The sequence below is a fragment of the Triplophysa dalaica genome, chromosome 10 (genome assembly GCF_015846415.1).
Source record: "Triplophysa dalaica isolate WHDGS20190420 chromosome 10, ASM1584641v1, whole genome shotgun sequence".
Taxonomy (NCBI): Eukaryota; Metazoa; Chordata; class Actinopteri; order Cypriniformes; family Nemacheilidae; genus Triplophysa; species Triplophysa dalaica.
In genome coordinates this window covers 21,997,359-22,016,901 of record NC_079551.1, presented here as the reverse complement: position 1 = coordinate 22,016,901, position 19,543 = coordinate 21,997,359, and the positions used below count along the sequence as shown (strand labels likewise).

At 43.8% G+C, this 19,543-nt stretch overlaps 1 protein-coding gene across 1 annotated transcript; it reads right to left on the bottom strand.

The window, feature by feature from the left end:
• Positions 1–5,399: 5,399 nt before the first annotated feature.
• Positions 5,400–18,477, bottom strand: LOC130430697 (5-hydroxytryptamine receptor 3C-like). The gene is made up of 10 exons (XM_056759838.1): positions 18,448–18,477; positions 17,490–17,550; positions 17,235–17,407; positions 9,356–9,400; positions 9,153–9,259; positions 8,788–8,957; positions 8,536–8,711; positions 8,240–8,450; positions 7,320–7,511; positions 5,400–5,745 (listed from the first exon to the last, which is right to left on the bottom strand). Exons 1-10 carry the CDS (start codon positions 18,475–18,477, stop codon positions 5,420–5,422), a joined length of 1,491 nt encoding a protein of 496 aa, XP_056615816.1. The 3' UTR covers positions 5,400–5,419.
• Positions 18,478–19,543: the final 1,066 nt, after the last annotated feature.

The following is a 19,543-nucleotide window of genomic DNA, read 5'->3' as shown; positions in this document are numbered from 1 at the left end:
TCCTACAAAGGCTATCAAACCACTCCAGCTGGTTCAGAAGCAGCACACCTTGCCTTCCAACACCCCAATGGGCTCATGTGACTCCCATTTTCCTCGCTCTCCACTGGTTACAGGTTGAAGCCCTTATCAGAATCAAGTCACTAATGCTTGCCTAAAGGATCTGGATCACTGGATCTGCAACGGCATACTTTCACACCCTCCTACACTCCAACTCCCCATCAACTCCCCCATTCAGCAAACCAGCGCCATCTTGTATTGCAGTTGTGCTGGCTAAAATTCTGAGTGTGGAAGTGGGTTGGCGTCTGGCCTGGCGTGTCAGTGAAAGATAAAGACCTGTGTGCCGAACTCGAAATATAATACATTTATTCCACATTTATTCTGACCCCTTATCAGTTTTGCTGGTATCATCCAGATTAGGCTATAGGCCTACTGTATAAGGCCTTTTTATTATTTTAGCATTTATTACAAATAACCGCGAAGGCTACTCTGTGGTTATAACATTTAATTATTACCTTATATTTTAAAAACTGTATTATATTTTTGAATTGAATAACACTGTGGAGGATTTTTGGCCTGTAAATATGTGTGTTTTTATAGATAAAAAGAAGCAAGCAATATGACAGATCCTCATAACATGTCTGTACACTTCGTTCAACCAAAACAACTACATAGTGTAATGCGACCGAAATAAGACTGTGGACCCTAGCGTTGCAAAAGCTCATCGCCGCCATTTTGTACAAGTAGCGAATTGTAAATTTTGCTTTAAATTACCATTTTACTTTGTTCTGTTGTTATAGTTGTGTATCATTCAGTTTAATATGTAGCCGAAGGATACTTTTTACATCTTGAATACAGTGACTAAGCACAAAAACTAAATTTAAAGAGCGCATAAATAACTGTTCACTTTTATAAACAAGATTTTATATCTTTCTTTATTAATATTTCGATTGTTGGAATATTTTGTCAACACACAAGATGACATGACAGGCCAGTCTTAAATGGTTTGATTTTCCGCAGCAGGACTAAAACGTTTTAGAATAAATGCAAACGTGTCTCTCGCTGGCTTGGTAACACAAGAGCTCGAGCTATGACTTGAAAAACATTTTAGTTTCTCTTGGTAACGTTACCCATCAGCTCCAGGTGTTAACCAGCTAATTTAACTTTGCTTCCTATTTTAATAACTCGCTATTTTGGCACCCGACGACACTGCACGCTTTCTGTCAGCACGGTGGCGTCTCACAGGATAACCTGAAATGAATGGACATACGAAATTTAACATGACTGCGCTGGATCAAAATCAGACGGTAAAATTTGCACGGAGTCACAGGTTATTTTTGGTTTTTATGTTGTCCCTTATAACTCCTTTCTCTTGTACATTTAGGACTCATACATGGTTTTGTTTTATTGTTGGTTAACCTTGTTGAGCACTCTCAAACTTTTAGAATTGCCTTGCTTTTAAAATTACGTGTGCGTTTTTATTGCTCTTTTTCCCTTAAATTTGAAGATTTTTTATGTTATCAACTGGTTGTGGTCACGGGTGGTTGTGTTTTTACTCATCTTTGTATTCTTCACATATTGTTTAGTAATGTTGTTGTATTGTGTGTTTTTCATATGTTTGTGTCTTATTCTCTCTATTTTCAGATTTGTGGCACATATTAATGTTGTCGTCTTGTTCAATGTTGTTGCCTTGTTTTGATAATGTGTTTGTCTCTCTTTCAATCTATTTTCAGATTTGTGGCACATTTTGCATATTAATGTTGTCGTCTTGTTCAATGTTGTTGTCTCGTTTTGTGTTTTGATAATGTGTTCGTCTCCTTTTCTCTCTATTTTGCAGATTTGTGGCACATTTTGCATAGTAATGTTGTCGTCTTGTTCAATGTTGTTGCCTTGTTTTATTGAAGTGTTTGTCTCTTTTCTCTCTATTTTGCAGATTTGTTGCACATTTTTGTATATTAATGTTGTCGTCTTGTTTAATGTTGTTGCCTCGTTTTGTGTTTTGATAATGTGTTCGTCTCTTTTTCTCTCTATTTTGCAGATTTGTGGCACATTTTGCATAGTAATGTTGTCGTCTTGTTCAATGTTGTTGCCTTGTTTTATTGAAGTGTTTGTCTCTTCTCTCTATTTTGCAGATTTGTGGCACATTTTTTGTATATTAATGTTGTCGTCTTGTTTAATGTTGTTGTCCTCTTTAGTGTTTTCATAATATGTTTGTCTCTCTTTCAGTCTCTTTTGCAGAATTGTGGTACATTTGTCGATGCATTGTGGCACATATTAATGTTGTCGTCTTGTTCAATGTTATTGCCTTATTTTGATAATGTGTTTGTCTCTTTTCTCTCTTTTTTGCAGATTTGTGGCACATTCTGTTATGGTTTTGCACAGAAGAACCCAATTGCAGGCGGAAATGGTGATGAAGGGGTAAAACAGATTTATTCTTTGGACAAAACAAAAACACCCACGATGGGGAAACAAACGAGCAGGGCAAACAATATATGAATCAAAACCAAGACTTCCCAAGAAGGGGCAAAAAACAAAACTAAGAAACACTGTCACAACAAGATATTAGCAACTCGCATAGAAGACAGGCAAGGCACGACCAGGACAAAGCGAACAAGCACAGGACAATGAAACATGAGGACTATTTCAAGGGGAACAAACATAGGATAATTAATTAATGTAATTAACAACAAAGAAACTGGACACCGGCTGGACCGGAACGGAAACTGGACTGGACCGGAACGGAGACCAACGGACTCCGGGCCGCCCAACGTTGCCTCTTCTTCTTCAGCCGAGCCACCCGCCTGGTGGCCGGCTGGAGGGACGACGAGTATGAGGCGGGCGACTCGGGATTGGAGGCTTCGGATGAGGAACCCCAGGATTCCCGTCTCCCCCCCCTTGCCAGTGAGACTGGGCGGTTGTGGAGAGGTCTGTGGCGATGCCCACAACCCCGATCTGCAGAGGCCCACTCTCGGGTATCGCGACCAACGGAGATGAGTAATAGGTGCTTGATGAGGTCGCGGACTCCGAACGAGCTGCGGCAGTTATCCACACGGCGTCGAAGTCCAACGGCCTCATCGCCCTCATCTCCGAGCGAGAGAGTGGCTCTCTGAGGCCGGTGTTGAATAGCACCGCCAGCTCCTCCTCTCCGAAGACGCCTTGTTCGGCGATATCAAGGAATCTCCCCACATACTCGTCCACAGTCTCATCTCCCTGGCGAAGGCTGCAGAGGTGACGAGCCAGGCTAGACCGGTCAGTGTCCATGCTGCCGCTGGGTTCTGTTCTTGGCTTGTTCGTTCTGTTATGGTTTTGCACAGAAGAACCCAATTGCAGGCAGAAATGGTGATGAAGGGGTAAAACAGATTTATTCTTTGGACAAAACAGGAACAAAACAAAAACACCCACGATGGGGAAACAAACGAGCAGGGCAAACAATATATGAATCAAAACCAAGACTTCCCAAGAAGGGGCAAAAAACAAAACTAAGAAACACTGTCACCACAAGATATTAGCAACTCACATAGAAGACAGGCAAGGCAAGGCAAGGCAAGGCAAGGCAAGGCAAGGCAAGGCACGACCAGGACAAGATACAAAGCGAACTAGCACAGGACAATGAAACATGAGGACTATTTCAAGGGGAACAAACATAGGATAATTAATAGGGACCAGGTGACACAGATCAAACACTAAGGGAAAGCTAACGAGACAGAAAGGGCGGGAACAGACGAGACTCGGAGAGAGGGTATGGAAAGCCAAAAGGTCAAAAACGTCTCTCCCCACATAAAACAGGGAATTCTGTTTTGGTTCTGCCTCAAGACCAAGAATTAGCCAAACATGATAGGCAGAACCGTGACACATTCAGCATTTTAAAGGCATGGTGGGTGTGATCCTGTCCAGAATTCCTTGATTTAGAGAAAGCCTTTGACAACGTTATTCATAGAATGCTTATGTCGAAGTTATGTTGTTTTAATTTCTCAACACACATACTTAACGGGATAGAGTCATTTCTATCAGATAGATTTCAATGTGTTAAGCCGTGTTCAGACTATACTTCTTTTTCGAAGCAGCTAGCATCTGTTTTTCATTATAATCCTATGGAGTAAACCGTGATTTCAAAAATCGTCCTGAGCGTTTTTTTAAACACTGGCGTCTTATTCTGCAGCTCAGGGTGTCTTTTACAGTTTAAAAGTTCAACTTTCCTGAAAAAAATGCCCTACGTCAAGCTCATTTTCACAACTAACCAATGACAAGCTAGTAGTGTGTCATTTCCATGACAACATGCGAGTGAGGTGATTGGTCGAGCAGGATCAAGTTCGAAAAATAAAATGGCGGCCGAAACGTCGGTTGGAGCATAGTTTTGTATAAATGTAAGTTGAACTGTCACTTTAAACAAGTTTTGATTGCTTTTCTATCGAGAAATTAGTACTATAGTTTTTAAATATGTGATTAATTTTTTCAAAGATGCTCTCTGGATGTAATTAAAAAAGATATCCATTACGCTGCCTATCTGTTTTGTCTGGGCTGCCTTCGTGGTTTTCATTTTTGTAAAGGGAATTCGTAAATTGTACGTTTGTACACTAAAAGTCTTCAATAAGAAATAGGTATATTATCATAATTGTCCAATACTGAAAAAGTATAATTTGTTAAATTCGGAAAACATGATCAAGTATGCAAATGTATGGTAATCTTCTCCCCCTCTTATTCAGTTGGTTCGTATTAGAGCAACTGATTGTCACACTACTAGAGGTGCATTAAGAGGATACCGCTTAAATGAAGTAAATGTAGTGAGTCTGCTATTTCTATGAAAGCTGCATGAGAATGAAATACTATTCCGACGACTATAAGAGATTTAAAAACATATGCCTTATTTAGGGTTCAATCGAGAAATTGTTTATTTAGTATGCCTACTCAGATTTGTCAACACTAGAATTTTCTAGTATGTATTTTTAATTGAATGTTCTTTAGGGTGACGTGTAACATCTTGTCGAGCAACTACGGATGAAAAACAGCCTTTGGCTAATTCTGGTACATTTACAGGAATGTTTTATTAAAATACAATGTCACTGTCAACTACATAATTAAATAAAAAAAATAGTTTATAAAACACTTGTATTGCAATGCACACTGACCAGACAGCTGAAATGAAGAAATGTGTTATTATAAATAAGCAGGACCTAATGGCTTTTCTGACATGCATGTGCTGCCATAACATGACACACTTGTAACATGCTTAGACATTATTCCTTTATTGAAAGAAATTTGGACAATTACATGAAACTGAGTATTTCAAGAATATGAAACTAAATCAAATTCAAATCTTTAAGTTCAGATCAAAAAACTTAAGTAAACAAAGACGTTCAAATTGCCTTTTTAATGAAAGACTACGGGACTATAAAGATGTTTAAATGATGGTGGAGTTTGAAGACTAATCTTCAGTTTTTCTTCCAAAACTGTACCAGTACATCCAGAAGATTATTATGGTAATGAAGCTGACAGAAAGGAAGATGATATATGAAATGAAGAGAAATCGATCGATGATCTCGCCCAGGTGAATCCACTCTTTTGTGTTCTGATTACTTGAGAAATGTTTATCCACATGATGACGGATGGTGAGTAGATTTTCATGTATTATCCCCAGTTCCTTCAGTTCTTCCCCAGCTAGGTTTAGTGATGTTTCTGAGTCTTTCTCTTGCTGTCTGATTTTATTTCTTTTATTCTCAGATGAACTGGAAGTAGTGTCAGTGTTTCCCACTGAAATTGCAAATAAAATGTGTAAACGTGACACCCAGACCAAATATTTATGATAAAATGCAAATTCACAATCACGAACACAAGCCCTCTTTACTGGTTCGGGAATCTCGCGCCTTCAAGGTGCGTCCCAAATTGCGCACTTCTGCACTAATCTACACCATTTTGTAGTATAAAAAGTGTTTTAACATTGAAAATTCCATTTATTAGTTATTATCAAGTTATTATCCAGATATACTTCCAGTTTGTATAAAACCATTTAATATTTCTTTGTGATGATACCACCCTTCTAAAATTCATGCCCTACATGGTTGAGTGCATAGTTTAAGCAGGGCTCTCAAGTCTCACGCATTGGGCGCTCACACGCCACACCTTGTATTTTTCACACAGAGAAATTTCCAGGATAACCAGGAATCAAGTGAGTTCCCCATAGAGTTCAGAAGGTCCTGCCATGCACCAGCTAATCAAATAAGAAATATAGCTACCGAACAGCCAATTAGAAAATAGCATTGTTGTATCCGGGTAAGATTTTGGTATTCCCACAACAACAACGTTTACATTCTGATTCCAATGACACATTCTGCGATTCACAGGCTCACTCGACACGACATTGATTCAGATGCTCGCCGAAGTGGCTACAGAGGCATGGACTTGGGAGTAGACCATATCCTAAGAGTACAGAAAGTCATCTCATCATTACTGGGGGAACATATGTGTGTGTTGTGTTTTTTAATGGTCCGTATGGAAATAGCACAAAGCCTTCCAATCTAAGAAGTAAGCAGTTGTGTTTACAATGGTTGCTATAAGAATATTTCACGATTGACTAAACGCTAAATTCTTAAAAGTATGTGAGGTTCACGGCATAAACGTATAATCATATGATTGCTGTTAACTTTTGACACGTTTGTCAATGTACACCAGTCTGTTACTTCGGGGACATTTCCACTCCTCTAAACATGACGCGGCACGAAACGTGATTGGTTGCTTTACCTGTCAGAACTTCAGTATGAAGTATGAGACTACTGGTAGGTTAGCCAACAGTCTGACCAGAGTATGTGAACTAGCCTAGCTAGCCGGTTGAATCCCTGATAAATTCAGCAGCTATTTTGACACTTGTTACTATGCATTGTCTGGATTAAATGTAATGAAATTGCCTAGACCAAACCCCTGTGCTGAAGGCCTTAATACCTGCTACCAACACCTACAATAAACAACACTAACCATTATCTCTCTCTCACTCTCACACACAAACCTGCACTAAGAAATGCTGAATTAAATACATGTTGTTTTATTTGTAAAAATTTATGTGTCAGATTTTTCAGATCAGACCCCACCCAAACACTCTCCCCCGCCAAAAACTCTCTATGAACTCAGAGAGCCCTGGTTTAAGTACATAGTGTATAGTATGTCATTTGGGACACAGCTTTAGTTAATGCTCTGTCCTGTGACAGATGCAATTATGCTAAAAGCTAGTTAGCTATTCTACATGTTGCTTTAGTTGTTCAAAAAGAGCTACCTATACAAAAAAGTGAAAGAATGTTTTAATGCAGACGTTATGCAGTCAATATGAAACTCACTTTGAGTTGAAGAATTTTCCTCCGAAGTTCTCTTTCCCAAACAAATCAGTCGGGCAATGTAATGCAGAAATAAAACTTTGACCCAGTTTGGTAAAGGGGGATAGTTACTTGAGCCACATAGAATATTAGTCACCAGAATTGTTTCCAGTAAGCTAGCCACCATCAACGCCAAACACAGAGAGAAGAACACATCTGTAGATAAAGACAGTTCTTTTCATTTTCAAAGTTCTTTCCTTTAAATTGAACACATAATCATAGATTTCTTTCATGGTCTCAGAATTGAACATATTACAATTATACAAAAATACATAATAAAAAATACTTAAAATATACTTTTTTTTACACTTTTTTAATAGAAATTTGTTTTGCAATTAAATTAAAAGCGCTATTGCCTGAATATGTAAGGTATGCTTCATCAATAAACATAACTTCCTCCATACTGTGATAAAACACATCACTCTCATCATCATCTCTTTTATATGGCTCCCATGGATCCAAACACCACACAAGGGTCATATGGACGTACACTTTAAGAAAAAAGCACGTGTTCTATAGCAGTGGTTCTCAAACTTTTTTGTTGTAAGGCAACCTTTGTGTAGAGTGCATCGCTTTGTGGCCCCCCAAAAAAGACTTAAAATCTTAAAGAATTTTTAATACACCAAAAGCATATTCAGTTATAAAATGGTGGAACATCAATTCTTTCGGTTTGTGTGGTCTTATTTTTCTCATTTTTGATAGCATAGAATCAGCAAAAAATATCATTAAATGTCATAAAATCTGTGGCCCCCCAAATCCATCTTGGGGTCCCCAGGTTGAGAACCACTGATCTATAGGTAGCTTTGAGCCTCACTGTACCCTATATAGGACATTTAAATATATATTTTTGGTTCTATATATTATGAACAAAGGTTTTAACTGACTGATTATTGGAATGGTGTTTCCTGTAACCGGGAGCAGATCGTTCATGAGGAGTAGAAAGACAGTGTAGCCCAGGATAAGAGTCATTTTAAAGGCAGATCGATCCACATTCTGAGGTGGCAGGAGGAAGCTGAACAGATCCACAGTGATCAGGAAATAACTGGGGATCAACAGGTTCACCACGTATAGAGTTGGCCGACGCCTCATGACAATCTGACAACCAACAAATGTGAGATCAGACTGAATATTAACACAATGTTTACAGGTTGAAAAATTAACAAGTGAAGTTGACACAAACATAGTAAGCAAGTTCGTCCCAGCTGTCCAACCCATCAAAGTTAAAATATGTGGAGTTTTGGGGTTTCCCAGCCACAAGGTCTATCAGTTCCCACTCTCCTTTAGTCTCCATGTAAAATAGAGAACTCTTGAGTGTGTCCTCAGCTGGCTCTGAAAAAAATAACTGAACGTCTCTCTCTGGAGGGAGAAATGAGGATTTGTTAATAGAATGGATTATAGATGAAGTGAAAAGATAGAAATGAGGTTCACTCACTTGTGTGCTTGTATGAGCTGAATGTGTATGTGCAGTTTTGAATGTCAAATGGAAAGCTGTAGATGTCCAGGTTACAGGAGCTGATCACATGGAATGGAAGCCCGTCTTCTGCTTTACCCGTGTTGTAGAGAGTAAGATAATAAGTCTCTGGGGTTTGATTTTCATTCATGCTACAACAGAAAACATGGGACACGACAGTTGTTGTTACAAATCACTTCAAGTCATTTCACCTTATCCTGCACATGTTTTTTAAATCAGGGGACATTATAGAAATAATAATTTAGAACAAAATACGTAAATACATCTTTATTCCAAGCTCACAAAATGCCTTTGGATTATTTAATTCATGTCTTTTTCATGCTTACAATTCATTGATGACAAGATCAGGACGCCAGAGTTTTTTTCTTGGCAGTGTGATTCTGTCTGTTCCACATTCAACCGGATCCCAACTCAAACCTTCAACCTGCCAGTCCTACAAAGATCAAACCTGTTTTTATAAACCATTTGTAGAAAGTATTTATTGATTATAAATTGGGATGCTAAAATGCCTTATGCTTGGAATTCTTACAAACCACAGCCAAAGAAATGTGTCCAAGGTTTGAGCTTTTTCATCCTAAAAAGAAAACACATTCAGAGTTTTATAAAGTATTTTTTTAAACGTACAAGTGTAGTTCCCTTTCTGTCGGTCTCTCGACGTTGTGTCGAGAACGACAGATGGGGTTCGCCCTTGAGAACCAATCAACTCTGACTACTATAGAAAAGGCCAATGAAATTTGGCGAATGCAATTTGCATGCCGGGCTCCGCCCCCGGAAATCCGGTATAAAAGGAGGCCGGCGTGCAGCATTCACTTACCTTTTGTTCTTCAGAGCCATCGCTCATGAGTACAACTCAGGATTCAATCCTCTACAACTACACGCTGGTGCTACGACGTGTTACAGCGGATCGTCCCTTCCTGCAGCGACCTTCCCCTGGGCGTCTCGGCGGTTCCGGAGGTGTTAGAGATTTTTTCTAAAAGTCCTTTTCAGGACTGACTGAGCATTCTCCAGCGCGGCATGTCCCGCTGTTCTCTTGGGTGCGGCACCCTCATCGAGGAGGGGGATGGACACGATCGCTGCATTAGGTGTCTGGGCGTCCAGCACACTGAAGCAGCGTTCGTTGACACATCTGCCTGCACTGCGGGCAGATTGTCATTCAGAAGTTGCGGTCACGGGTGGCTGTCTTCCTACGGGAACCAGCCACCATTTCGTCTGCTACCCGGGCTGTGACATCTGTGGCTACGGCCCCGATGACCACCCACGTTAGCAGCGTTAGTGATACGGGGAACTCTGCGAACGTAAACCCGCCAGCCAAGTGCTCACGGGCCGATCGCACCCCGATTCGCTCTTCTGAACGTTCCCCAACCGGCGGTGGCATACCTTCCGGATCCTCACGCACACACTCGGAAACGATGTGTGACGTAGATGAGATGTCGCTCGCAGCATCGGAGGGAGACTGGCATCCGACTCTGCCGAATCCAAACTCCACCCCCAGCGGTCGAGTTCAGGAGGAAGCAGAAGTGATGTCATCCGTGCTAACCCGGGGATGCGTGGTTCCCGAGGTCGGTGCGCGGTGCAAACCGCGCCCACCCCGGGTGCCATGTTTTTCCCGGAGGTGCATGAGGAGCTGTGTAAAACTTGGAACGCTCCACTCACGGACCGTTCCAGTGAAACCAGCTCCGGCTCCCTTACTTCCCTCGATGGTGAGGCAGCCAAGGACTGCGTCGAGATCCCCCGGGTGGAACGTCCGCCTGCGGTGCACCTGTGCCGCGGACGGCTACCACCTGGGGGGGGATCGACCACTCCTACCGTCCAAAGCACGTAAGACTTTGGCATCACTGGTGTCGAAAGCTTGCGATGTTGCGGGCCAGGCTGCCTCCTCTCTCTATGCCTTGGCCATCCTGCAGGTCCGCCAGGCCAGGGCGTTGAGAGGGCTCCACGAGGGTAAGGCCGACCCGGGTATAATGCAGGATCTCCGTGCCACCGCTGACAGCGCTCTACGGGCGACTAAGGCGGCGGCACGGGCCCTGGGTCGGACGATGTCCACGGTAGTGGTCCAGGAGAGACACCCCCGGCTATACCTTGTGCAGAAGAGTGACAGCAAGGAAGTCCGCTTTCTTGATGCACTCATCTCGCAGGGTGGGTTGTTGGTAACACCGTCGAGGACTGCGCTCAGCAGTTTTTTGACGGCGAAGCAGACAGTGGCAATTAACCACATTTTTTTCACGCCGCGACTCGGCCGCCTACAGGCCTCCGAGATCTCACGTGACGTCTGCTTCCCTGCAACCCAGGACCCTTTCGACATCGGCTCCGGTTCCTGTGCCCCCACAGGCGGCACCCCGGAAGCAGAGGTCGAGGGGGAAACCTCCACCCCGTCAGCAACCTCCTCGCGAGAAGGGACACTGACGGGAAGACCCCAGGAAGAACAACATCGGGCCCGAACCTTCACAGCCACGGCTCTGATCGGTCGGTACGGGACGACTCCTGCCTCGTCACCAAAGCCGGGCCCTTGTTAGGGCTTGGCGCCCACTTACTCACTGAGTTCTCTGTTCTCCCCGGGTTTACTTGCAGCCGATCGCACACTCCACTGGACTGTGCTCGGCGAACCGACCTCACACCCTGGCGAGGCGTGAGGTCGTACACATACGACAGCCGTCACCACTCTCAAACCGACAGTGCGTGCCGTTGTCCCGCCAGGCAGGTAAGCAGGCGGAGCAAAAACCTTCCCTCCGGGGACTCCCCGCGACATGGTTAGCTCCGCCAGCCGACGAACCACCCCCCGTGGGAATGATGAAGCAGACCGTCCCCTTGGTCACCCTGTCACAGTCCCTGGGAGCTCGAGAGCTGCCCACACTGTCTCGCTGGCTAATGAGGGCGGTCCGTCTTGGTTACTCGATCCAGTTCGCCAGAGACTCACCCAAGTTTCGGGGCATCATCTCTCCCTCTGTCAGAGGCAGGGACGCCTCCGTACTTCGGGTAGAGGTCACCACCCTTCTGGCAAAACAGGCATCGAGTTCGTCCCTCAAAACCAAGATGTTCAGTGGGTCACCACCCGCACTTCATCGTTCCCAAGAAAGACGGCGGGTTGCCCCCAAAGGCTGCGTACCCTGAACAGAGCACCTTCACAAGCTGCCATTCAGGGTGCTCACACAGAGGCGCGTCCTGACATCTATGAGGTGTCAGGATTGGTTCGTGGCAATCGACCTGAAGGACGCTTACTTTCATGTCTCGATCCTCCTCGACACCGGCCGTTCCCACGGTTCGCGTGCGAGAGGCGGGCATATCAGTACAGAGTCCTCCCTTTCGGTCTGTCCCTGACCGCCCTTTCTCCCTGAGAGGAGGAAGGCGAGCGGGTACTAAACTATCTCAGCGACTGGCCTATCTTGGCACACTCGTGAGATCTGTTATGTACACAAAGGGACCTGGTGCTCCGGCACCTAGGTCGATTGGGACTCCAGGTCAACCAAGAGAGGGGCAAGCTCTCCCCAGTGCAGAGCATCCTCTTTCTCGGTATGGAACTCAGCTCTGTCACCATGTCGGCACACCTGTCCGCAGTTGTGCCCAACCAGTGTTGAACTGTCTGAAATGAACATTTTAGGCAGACAGCGGTCCCCCTGAAACAATTCAGAGGCTCCTGGGACACATGGCGTCCTCGCGGGTTAATACCCCTCGAGTTGATGCACATGACACCGCTCCAACACTGGTTTCAGAGTCGAGTTCCGAGGAGAGCGTGGCACACCGGCAGCAGGCGCATGGTGATGCCGCCCTGCTGCCGACGCACCATAACCCCTAGTCTTTATGACTTTTTCGACGGACTCAGGTCCCTTTGAGCAGGTTATGAGGCAGGTCGTGGTGACGACTGAAGTCTCCCTGCAGGGGTGCGGTGTAGTGTGCAACGGGCACGCAGGTGGGGTGTTGGACGAACCCCCGCCTGCGCTGGCATATCAATTGCCAAGAGTTGTGGGCTATGCTACTTGCACTGAGCAGGCTACGGCCTCTCGTGCGAGACATGCACGTGCTGTTCCGAGGACAGCACTATAGCTGTAGCGAATACAGATCGTCAGGGTGGCGTTCGCACACAGCAGCTAAACACAACTTGCTCGACGCCTCCTCCGGTGGAGTCAACAGGTGACTCGTTCCCTGCAGGCCACACACCCCGGGCAAACTGAACTAGACAGCCGACGTGCTTTCTCGCCAGTTTATGCCTCGTGGAGAGTGGCGACTCCACCCCCGTGCAGTCCAGCTCATTTGGAGGCTGTTCGGGTAGGCCCAGGTAAAACCTGTTCACCTCCCGTAACACCACCATTTGCCCGCTTGATAGTCCCTGCCCTCGGCACGGATATCCTTGCGCACAGCTGGCCGCGGGATGGCCGGAAGCACACCTTCCCCCCCCAGGAGCCTTCTTGTACAGACTCTGTGCAAGGTCAGGGAGCAGGAGCACCAAGTGTTATTGGTTACACCACACCGGTCTAACCGCACTTGGCCTCAGAGCCGATGCTCTGGACAGCGACTCCCCCTGAACCATTCCCCTGACAGAGGACCTGCTCTCTCAGGGGAAGGACACGTTCTGGCATCCCAGATCAGACCTCTGGAACACCCATGTCTGGTCTCTAGACGGGACGAGAAGATCCTAAGATGGCTACTCCCCCTATACGGCTGAGACCATCACCCAGGCTAGGGCCCCATCTACTAGGCGGTTACACGCCTCTAGACGGTGCCTCTTCTCGTCCTGGTGTCTTTCTCAACGAGAAAGACCCACTGAGGTGCTTGATCAGGATTGTGTTCCCCTTCTCACGAGACTGGAGACTAACATCTCCCTTCCACACTGAAAGTGTATGTAGTCGCTATTGCCACTCATCACGACTCAGTCAGTGGAAAGTTTCTAGGGCAACACGACCTGGTCACCAGGTTCCTAAGCAGCGAGAGGGCGGAATCCGCCTCATCTCCGCTCCATACCCTCTTGGGACCCTAAGTGGTCCTGGGGGGCCTCAGGGCCCCCCAAAGAGCCCCTCGGAGGTTCCGATCTTCCTCATAGAGTAAGACGGCCCTCCTGACGGCGCTCACTTCCTTCAAGAGGGTAGGGGACCACCGAGCATCCTCCGTGTCCCTGGATTGCCTTAAACTCGGCCCTGGAAACTCTCACGTTATCTTGAGACCCAGGCCCCGATGCGTGCCCAAGAAGTTCCCACAACTCCCTCCGGGGCCAAGTGGTGAACTTGCAGGCGCTCCCCATAGGGGAGGAAGACCCAACCCGACTAGTGTTGTGTCCAGTACGTACTGGACCGCACGCAGAGCTCTGAAGCTCTGACCAGCTCCGTGTCTGTTGGAGGACAGCAGAAGGGGAAGGCTGTCTCCAAACAGAGGCTGGCGCACTGGGTCGTGGACGCCGTTACGACGGCATTCCGATCTCAGAATCTCCCATGCCCATTGGCAGTGAGGGCTCACTCCACACGGAGTTTAGCCACCTCCTGGACACTGGTAGAAGCGCCTCTCTAGCAGACATCTGTAGAGCTGCGGGTTGGGCTATGCCCAAACACCTTCGCAAGGGTTAACAACCTTCGCGTAAACCCGGTGTCAGCCCACGTCCTGCGTGGCGACATGTAGGACTGGCATCCGGGGGGGCGTATGCCTGCGAAAGCACCTTTCCACCCTCTAACAGGTTGGGTCAGTGTGCTATTTACCTTTTCTTCTTACCCGAACACATCGCTAAGAAACTGGTACCTCACCAGCCTCCCTTCTTACCCAGACACTGGTTAAGAATAGGCATTCCATCCATCACCAAACAAGCACCCCCTGGGGGCTGGCTGGGCAGAGCAGCCTTCCCCCTTAGGCCGGGATACCATGTGAGCTATCACAGATAGCTCTAACCGGACCTAGTGCTACCGGACGTCTGTAACACCCCCTCCGTGGGCTGTTCCGTCTGATGTATCCTCATGAGAATGGTTCCCACTCCTGGTAACCCATGAGCTTCCCCAGGTGGGCCTCCACCTCGCGGTTAACTACTCAGTCCGCACGTTCCATGCGTTCTCCTCCAAGGACGAGACCATACCTATATCCACCATATTCCTCCCCACGGGTAGGAGGTGGCCTCTGTAGCGCTTCCCTGATTAAGAGTCGCGCTTACCCGGTGTAAACTGATCTGGACGGCCTCTCGCCTATAGAGAGCTAAGGCCCCGTCCGTGAAAGTTACCGGTCAGGGCTGTACCCATCTTTCTCCAAGAAAGCTCTGGAACCCCCCGACCACCACACTGGAAGGTTACAGTCTCACGAAAGCTTCGAGATGACACGCCCAGGCTTGTTACCGTCGCTTCGCTAGAGATTGTGACGCGATACAGCGTTGTGGCGTTTTCCATAGGCAACCCCATCTGTCGTTCTCGACACAACGTCGAGAGACCGACAGAAAGGGAACGTCTTGGTTACGTATGTAACCTCAGTTCCCTGATGGAGGGAACGAGACGTTGTGTCCCTTATGCCACGAACACGTATCGTATTCTGCTGCAGTTTGAGAGGTCTCAGGCTCTTCAGAACAAAGGTAAGTGAATGCTGCACGCCGGCCTCCTTTTATACCGGATTTCCGGGGGCGGAGCCCGGCATGCAAATTGCATTCGCCAAATTTCATTGGCCTTTTCTATAGTAGTCAGAGTTGATTGGTTCTCAAGGGCGAACCCCATCTGTCGTTCTCGACACAACGTCTCGTTCCCTCCATCAGGGAACTGAGGTTACATACGTAACCAAGACGTTTTCGTTAAGGAATGCCACTATTTCCCAATTTATGTCCCATCTTTGTAGCTTTGTCCCATCTTTGTAGTTATTTCTTTCATGAGAAACTTACAACTTACAGCTGCAATAGCAGCTTAGCGACATTCCGGGAGACAAGCAACAATGACAATTGGCGACAGAAAGTGAGTGTGTCTAGCGATGTGACGAAGATGAGAATTGCTGAACTCGCATCAAATTAAAGACTCTGCTCTTGGCCTACAAGACCACCACGGGTTTGGCACCCCCATATCTTCACTCGCTAATACATATTATGGACCCGCCAGATCCCTGCGCTCTGCAAGTGAACAACATCTTGTGGTGCCATCCCTAAATTTAACCTGTTCGACCTCAGAATATATTTGAGAGCATTTGTGTGAGTTGACATTTTGTTGTGGTTCGACCAGTTTCATTACTGTCCAGAACAATTTAATAACTGCACAAAGTATTTTTATGCTGTGACCTACAGTGACCGGCCTGGCCATTCAAAGACAGCGTGATTTTCCATCCCGTGGCATTTCTTTTTCACCTTTGTTTCAAAGTAAACACGCACTAGACAGAGAGAACAACTACATCTCTTTACTAAAAGCTGCGCCTGTTAAAAAACAAAGCATACATTTTGTGCAATTACTGCCTGTCAGTTGAGTTTTTGACAAAACATTTTGCAGCGTTTATATATATTTTTTACTGCATACTATAAATAATTAAAATAGAAGTTTAAGTTGATTTTATCATGCCTATATTTTTTGCATTATGTGTTCTTAAGGTGAATAAAATAATTTTCCCCCATATATTTCATGGAGGATTTCTTTTAAAAAAGTCTAAAAATCACGTTCTCGTGAACCCAGTATTGTTTCTCGTCTCTGGTCTTGTGGGATACGTGTCTTGTCACACCCAGGGCCGCATTAATGCACAGGCTGGTCGGGGCTTAAGCCCAGGGCCCCGGGCTGGTTGGGGGCATCGGCGATGTCGATAAAAATTATGGCGTGTCTATTTAAGTTACACTTAGTGCGAATGGCCAAACTTGTTGGTAGAAACTATTTGCATTCCGCCCACCGGTATCTGTTTGTAATAGAAATGTAGTCAAATTGACTAATGGCAAACAAGAGACTCCAGTGGCTTAAGACCTATGTAGCTTTATCACTGAGAACCAGGTTCGATTCCAGTTCGCGTCAAATTTTTCATTTTGCAGTTTTCCATCACACAATAGATCATTAAGACATTTGTTCTCAATAAAATTAAGAATGTATTTAAAAATCATTTATCCTAAATGCTTTAATATGACTAATTAGTATTCTAAAACTATAAGAAAATATTACAAAATCAGATAAATTATGTTTTATACACAAACACAAGAAAATCCTCTGGAGCTGTATTATTATAGTATGTACATTGTTAATGGAGAAATATTTGTTTATATTTAGCATGAATTACTGATTTAAATATTTTGAAATGGCATTTATTTCTGCAAATTAATGTGTTTATTAATACTAGGCTGTAATTCTGGTAGACGAAGGTCCCTCAAGAGGTAAAGTCCAGGGGCCCCTTATAGTCTTAATGCGGCCCTGGTCACACCCTTAAAGGTAACGGATCAATTTCGAGTGGCATCCTAAAAAATGTCATGTTACAGGTGTATCATGCATAAACTTGCTTACCAAGTCTATAATGGCATACATAGTAAACCCCAGAGTGATTTTAGTTGGAGTCTTTAGTGTAATAACTGGTCGCACTGCAGTTTTAGTGAAGGCAGTTTCCCTCAGGGCTTTTAAAAGTGACTCTGGGGTGGGCTGAGAGCAGTTTAAACTCTCTACAGGTCTCATGAGAACAGCTGTGAGGAGTTAAAGACATAAATAATATAAATCACAAATATTCATGATAATAACTGATTAAAAAACTTTTTTTGAACTTACATTGCATGAGAAGGTAGGTGTAGATGGAATTTTGTAAGAACTTGGCAGCCCATCGTCTAACCTGCAATGACAATTATAGACATTGATTTCAGGATTTTTCTGCTTCATTCAGATTTTACACTATGTGGTTGATAGTTTTCTTTGGGAATACATAAAAACTTCATTTATTTCCTTTAGCAGGTATGGACGCCACAACTTTAAATCCTCATGATCTGCTTTTTTACAGCATGATTTCAAAACTCATGCATTTTATATAGAATAAAATAAATATGGTCAGTGTCACAAGTTTGCTTATTTGATTAAAGGGACAGTTTTATCTTGAATGATATCAGACTTTTGCACTCCACTGTTGTCTAAGTTTGACATACTTTTGTTTAGAAAACAGCTGTAAATGACTAATGGAGGGGTAATTTGACCCATGAGTTAATAGTGTAGACATGAATGGATTGAAATTTACATTTGACATTTTATGCATCAAGAGACTTGCATTGCATTATAGTATACATTTGTTTCTGAGTATGGTCAATCCATGAGATCGAACCTAGGATCTTGGCGTTGCATGCGTAACACAAAGCGTTCTTTGCAGCAGTGCCATAGAAGAACAATGTTTATTTCCTTAAGGAAACTTTCAGTCAACAGTTTTTAATAGAAAGCTTGCTTTCTTACTGTTTTATCATCTGTCAAACCTTTTTAGACTACAACAAACCTTTAGTGCAACGGAAACTTTCTGGGTATGAAATACAGTCTAACAAAGAACTTATTAAGAACCTTTTATTTTTACGAGTGAAGATCAAGCTATACATGGATAAGTCAGACTGTTCTGTAGTGCTACCTTCACCTCTTTGATTCAGCATAAATGATACGTTTAAAAGCACAAAACAATGCACCATTAACCTTCATAGTATAATTATCTGAAACTAACCAGCACCCAGCCAGCTTTAAAATATTTAAATCTTACCTTAAACGTTGACAGAAGTTTTATATCCATTAAGCTCTTGGTAAATGTTATGACTGTCAGAGCCACACAGATTTTCATTTGACAACAATTTCTCACTTTGACAGCAGATGTATTCAAACGGTGGATATGTATGGTAAATATGACGAACTCATTTGCGTAGTCAAATCTGTACGAATTGCCGTAATTTCAAGTCTGTGCTGAAATGCCACAATCACATTTTTTACGACAAAGAGTTTGTTGGAACACAAGCCCAGAGATGCAAAACACCAGTGTGGGTTGTAAAAAAAAAACAGACTGAATGAATGTGGTGTTAACTGGGATTTCACTATGGTATTGAGCTGTTTTTCATATCTACAGCTGTGGTAAAGAAACATGACTTTGTCAAAAAGTGTGGTGTAGACAGAGAGAAATAAATTAATATAGCATGACCAGACACATTATTCTAAGGACGTATGAAAACAGTTGTTACAATAATGTCTGATATTAATATTTTAATAATTTCTTACTTTTAAACAACATAAATTAAACATACACTTAACATAATATTGTTAAATGTGAACGATTTAATCTGTATTTGTGGTTTATTATTGCATTTCTCTGAAGTATTATTACAGTCTTTAAATTTCAAAACAAAGAAACAAACTGGAAAACAAGACAGTTCAATAAAGCTGATCAGTTTATTGAAGCTTTTTTGAGTCAGAGAAAGTATTCTTAAGTATGCATAAATATTGTATTCAACTACACCAACAAAACTAGGGACAAATCAGTATACATGTGCAGAAATAAATAACACAGCTACAGAATGTAATGTAATTATTCAACGGTTGAAGATTTCAATAATTATTCGATTGATGGACGTGCTTTTAAAGTCTCTTGTTGTTCTTCAAAGCATTGTACTAAATGTGTATTTAGACTTAATGAGTATTTTCAACATTATCAACTTCTCTAGATTGTACAGTTGTGTCTTCCTCTTCTCTCTTTAAAACCAACAGCTATAATACATTTGTATTATATGTATAATTTCTATAATATTATGTTTAATCATAAATTAAATAAAAAGACATAATCCAAAATGTGTCAAAAACGGGGTAGAATA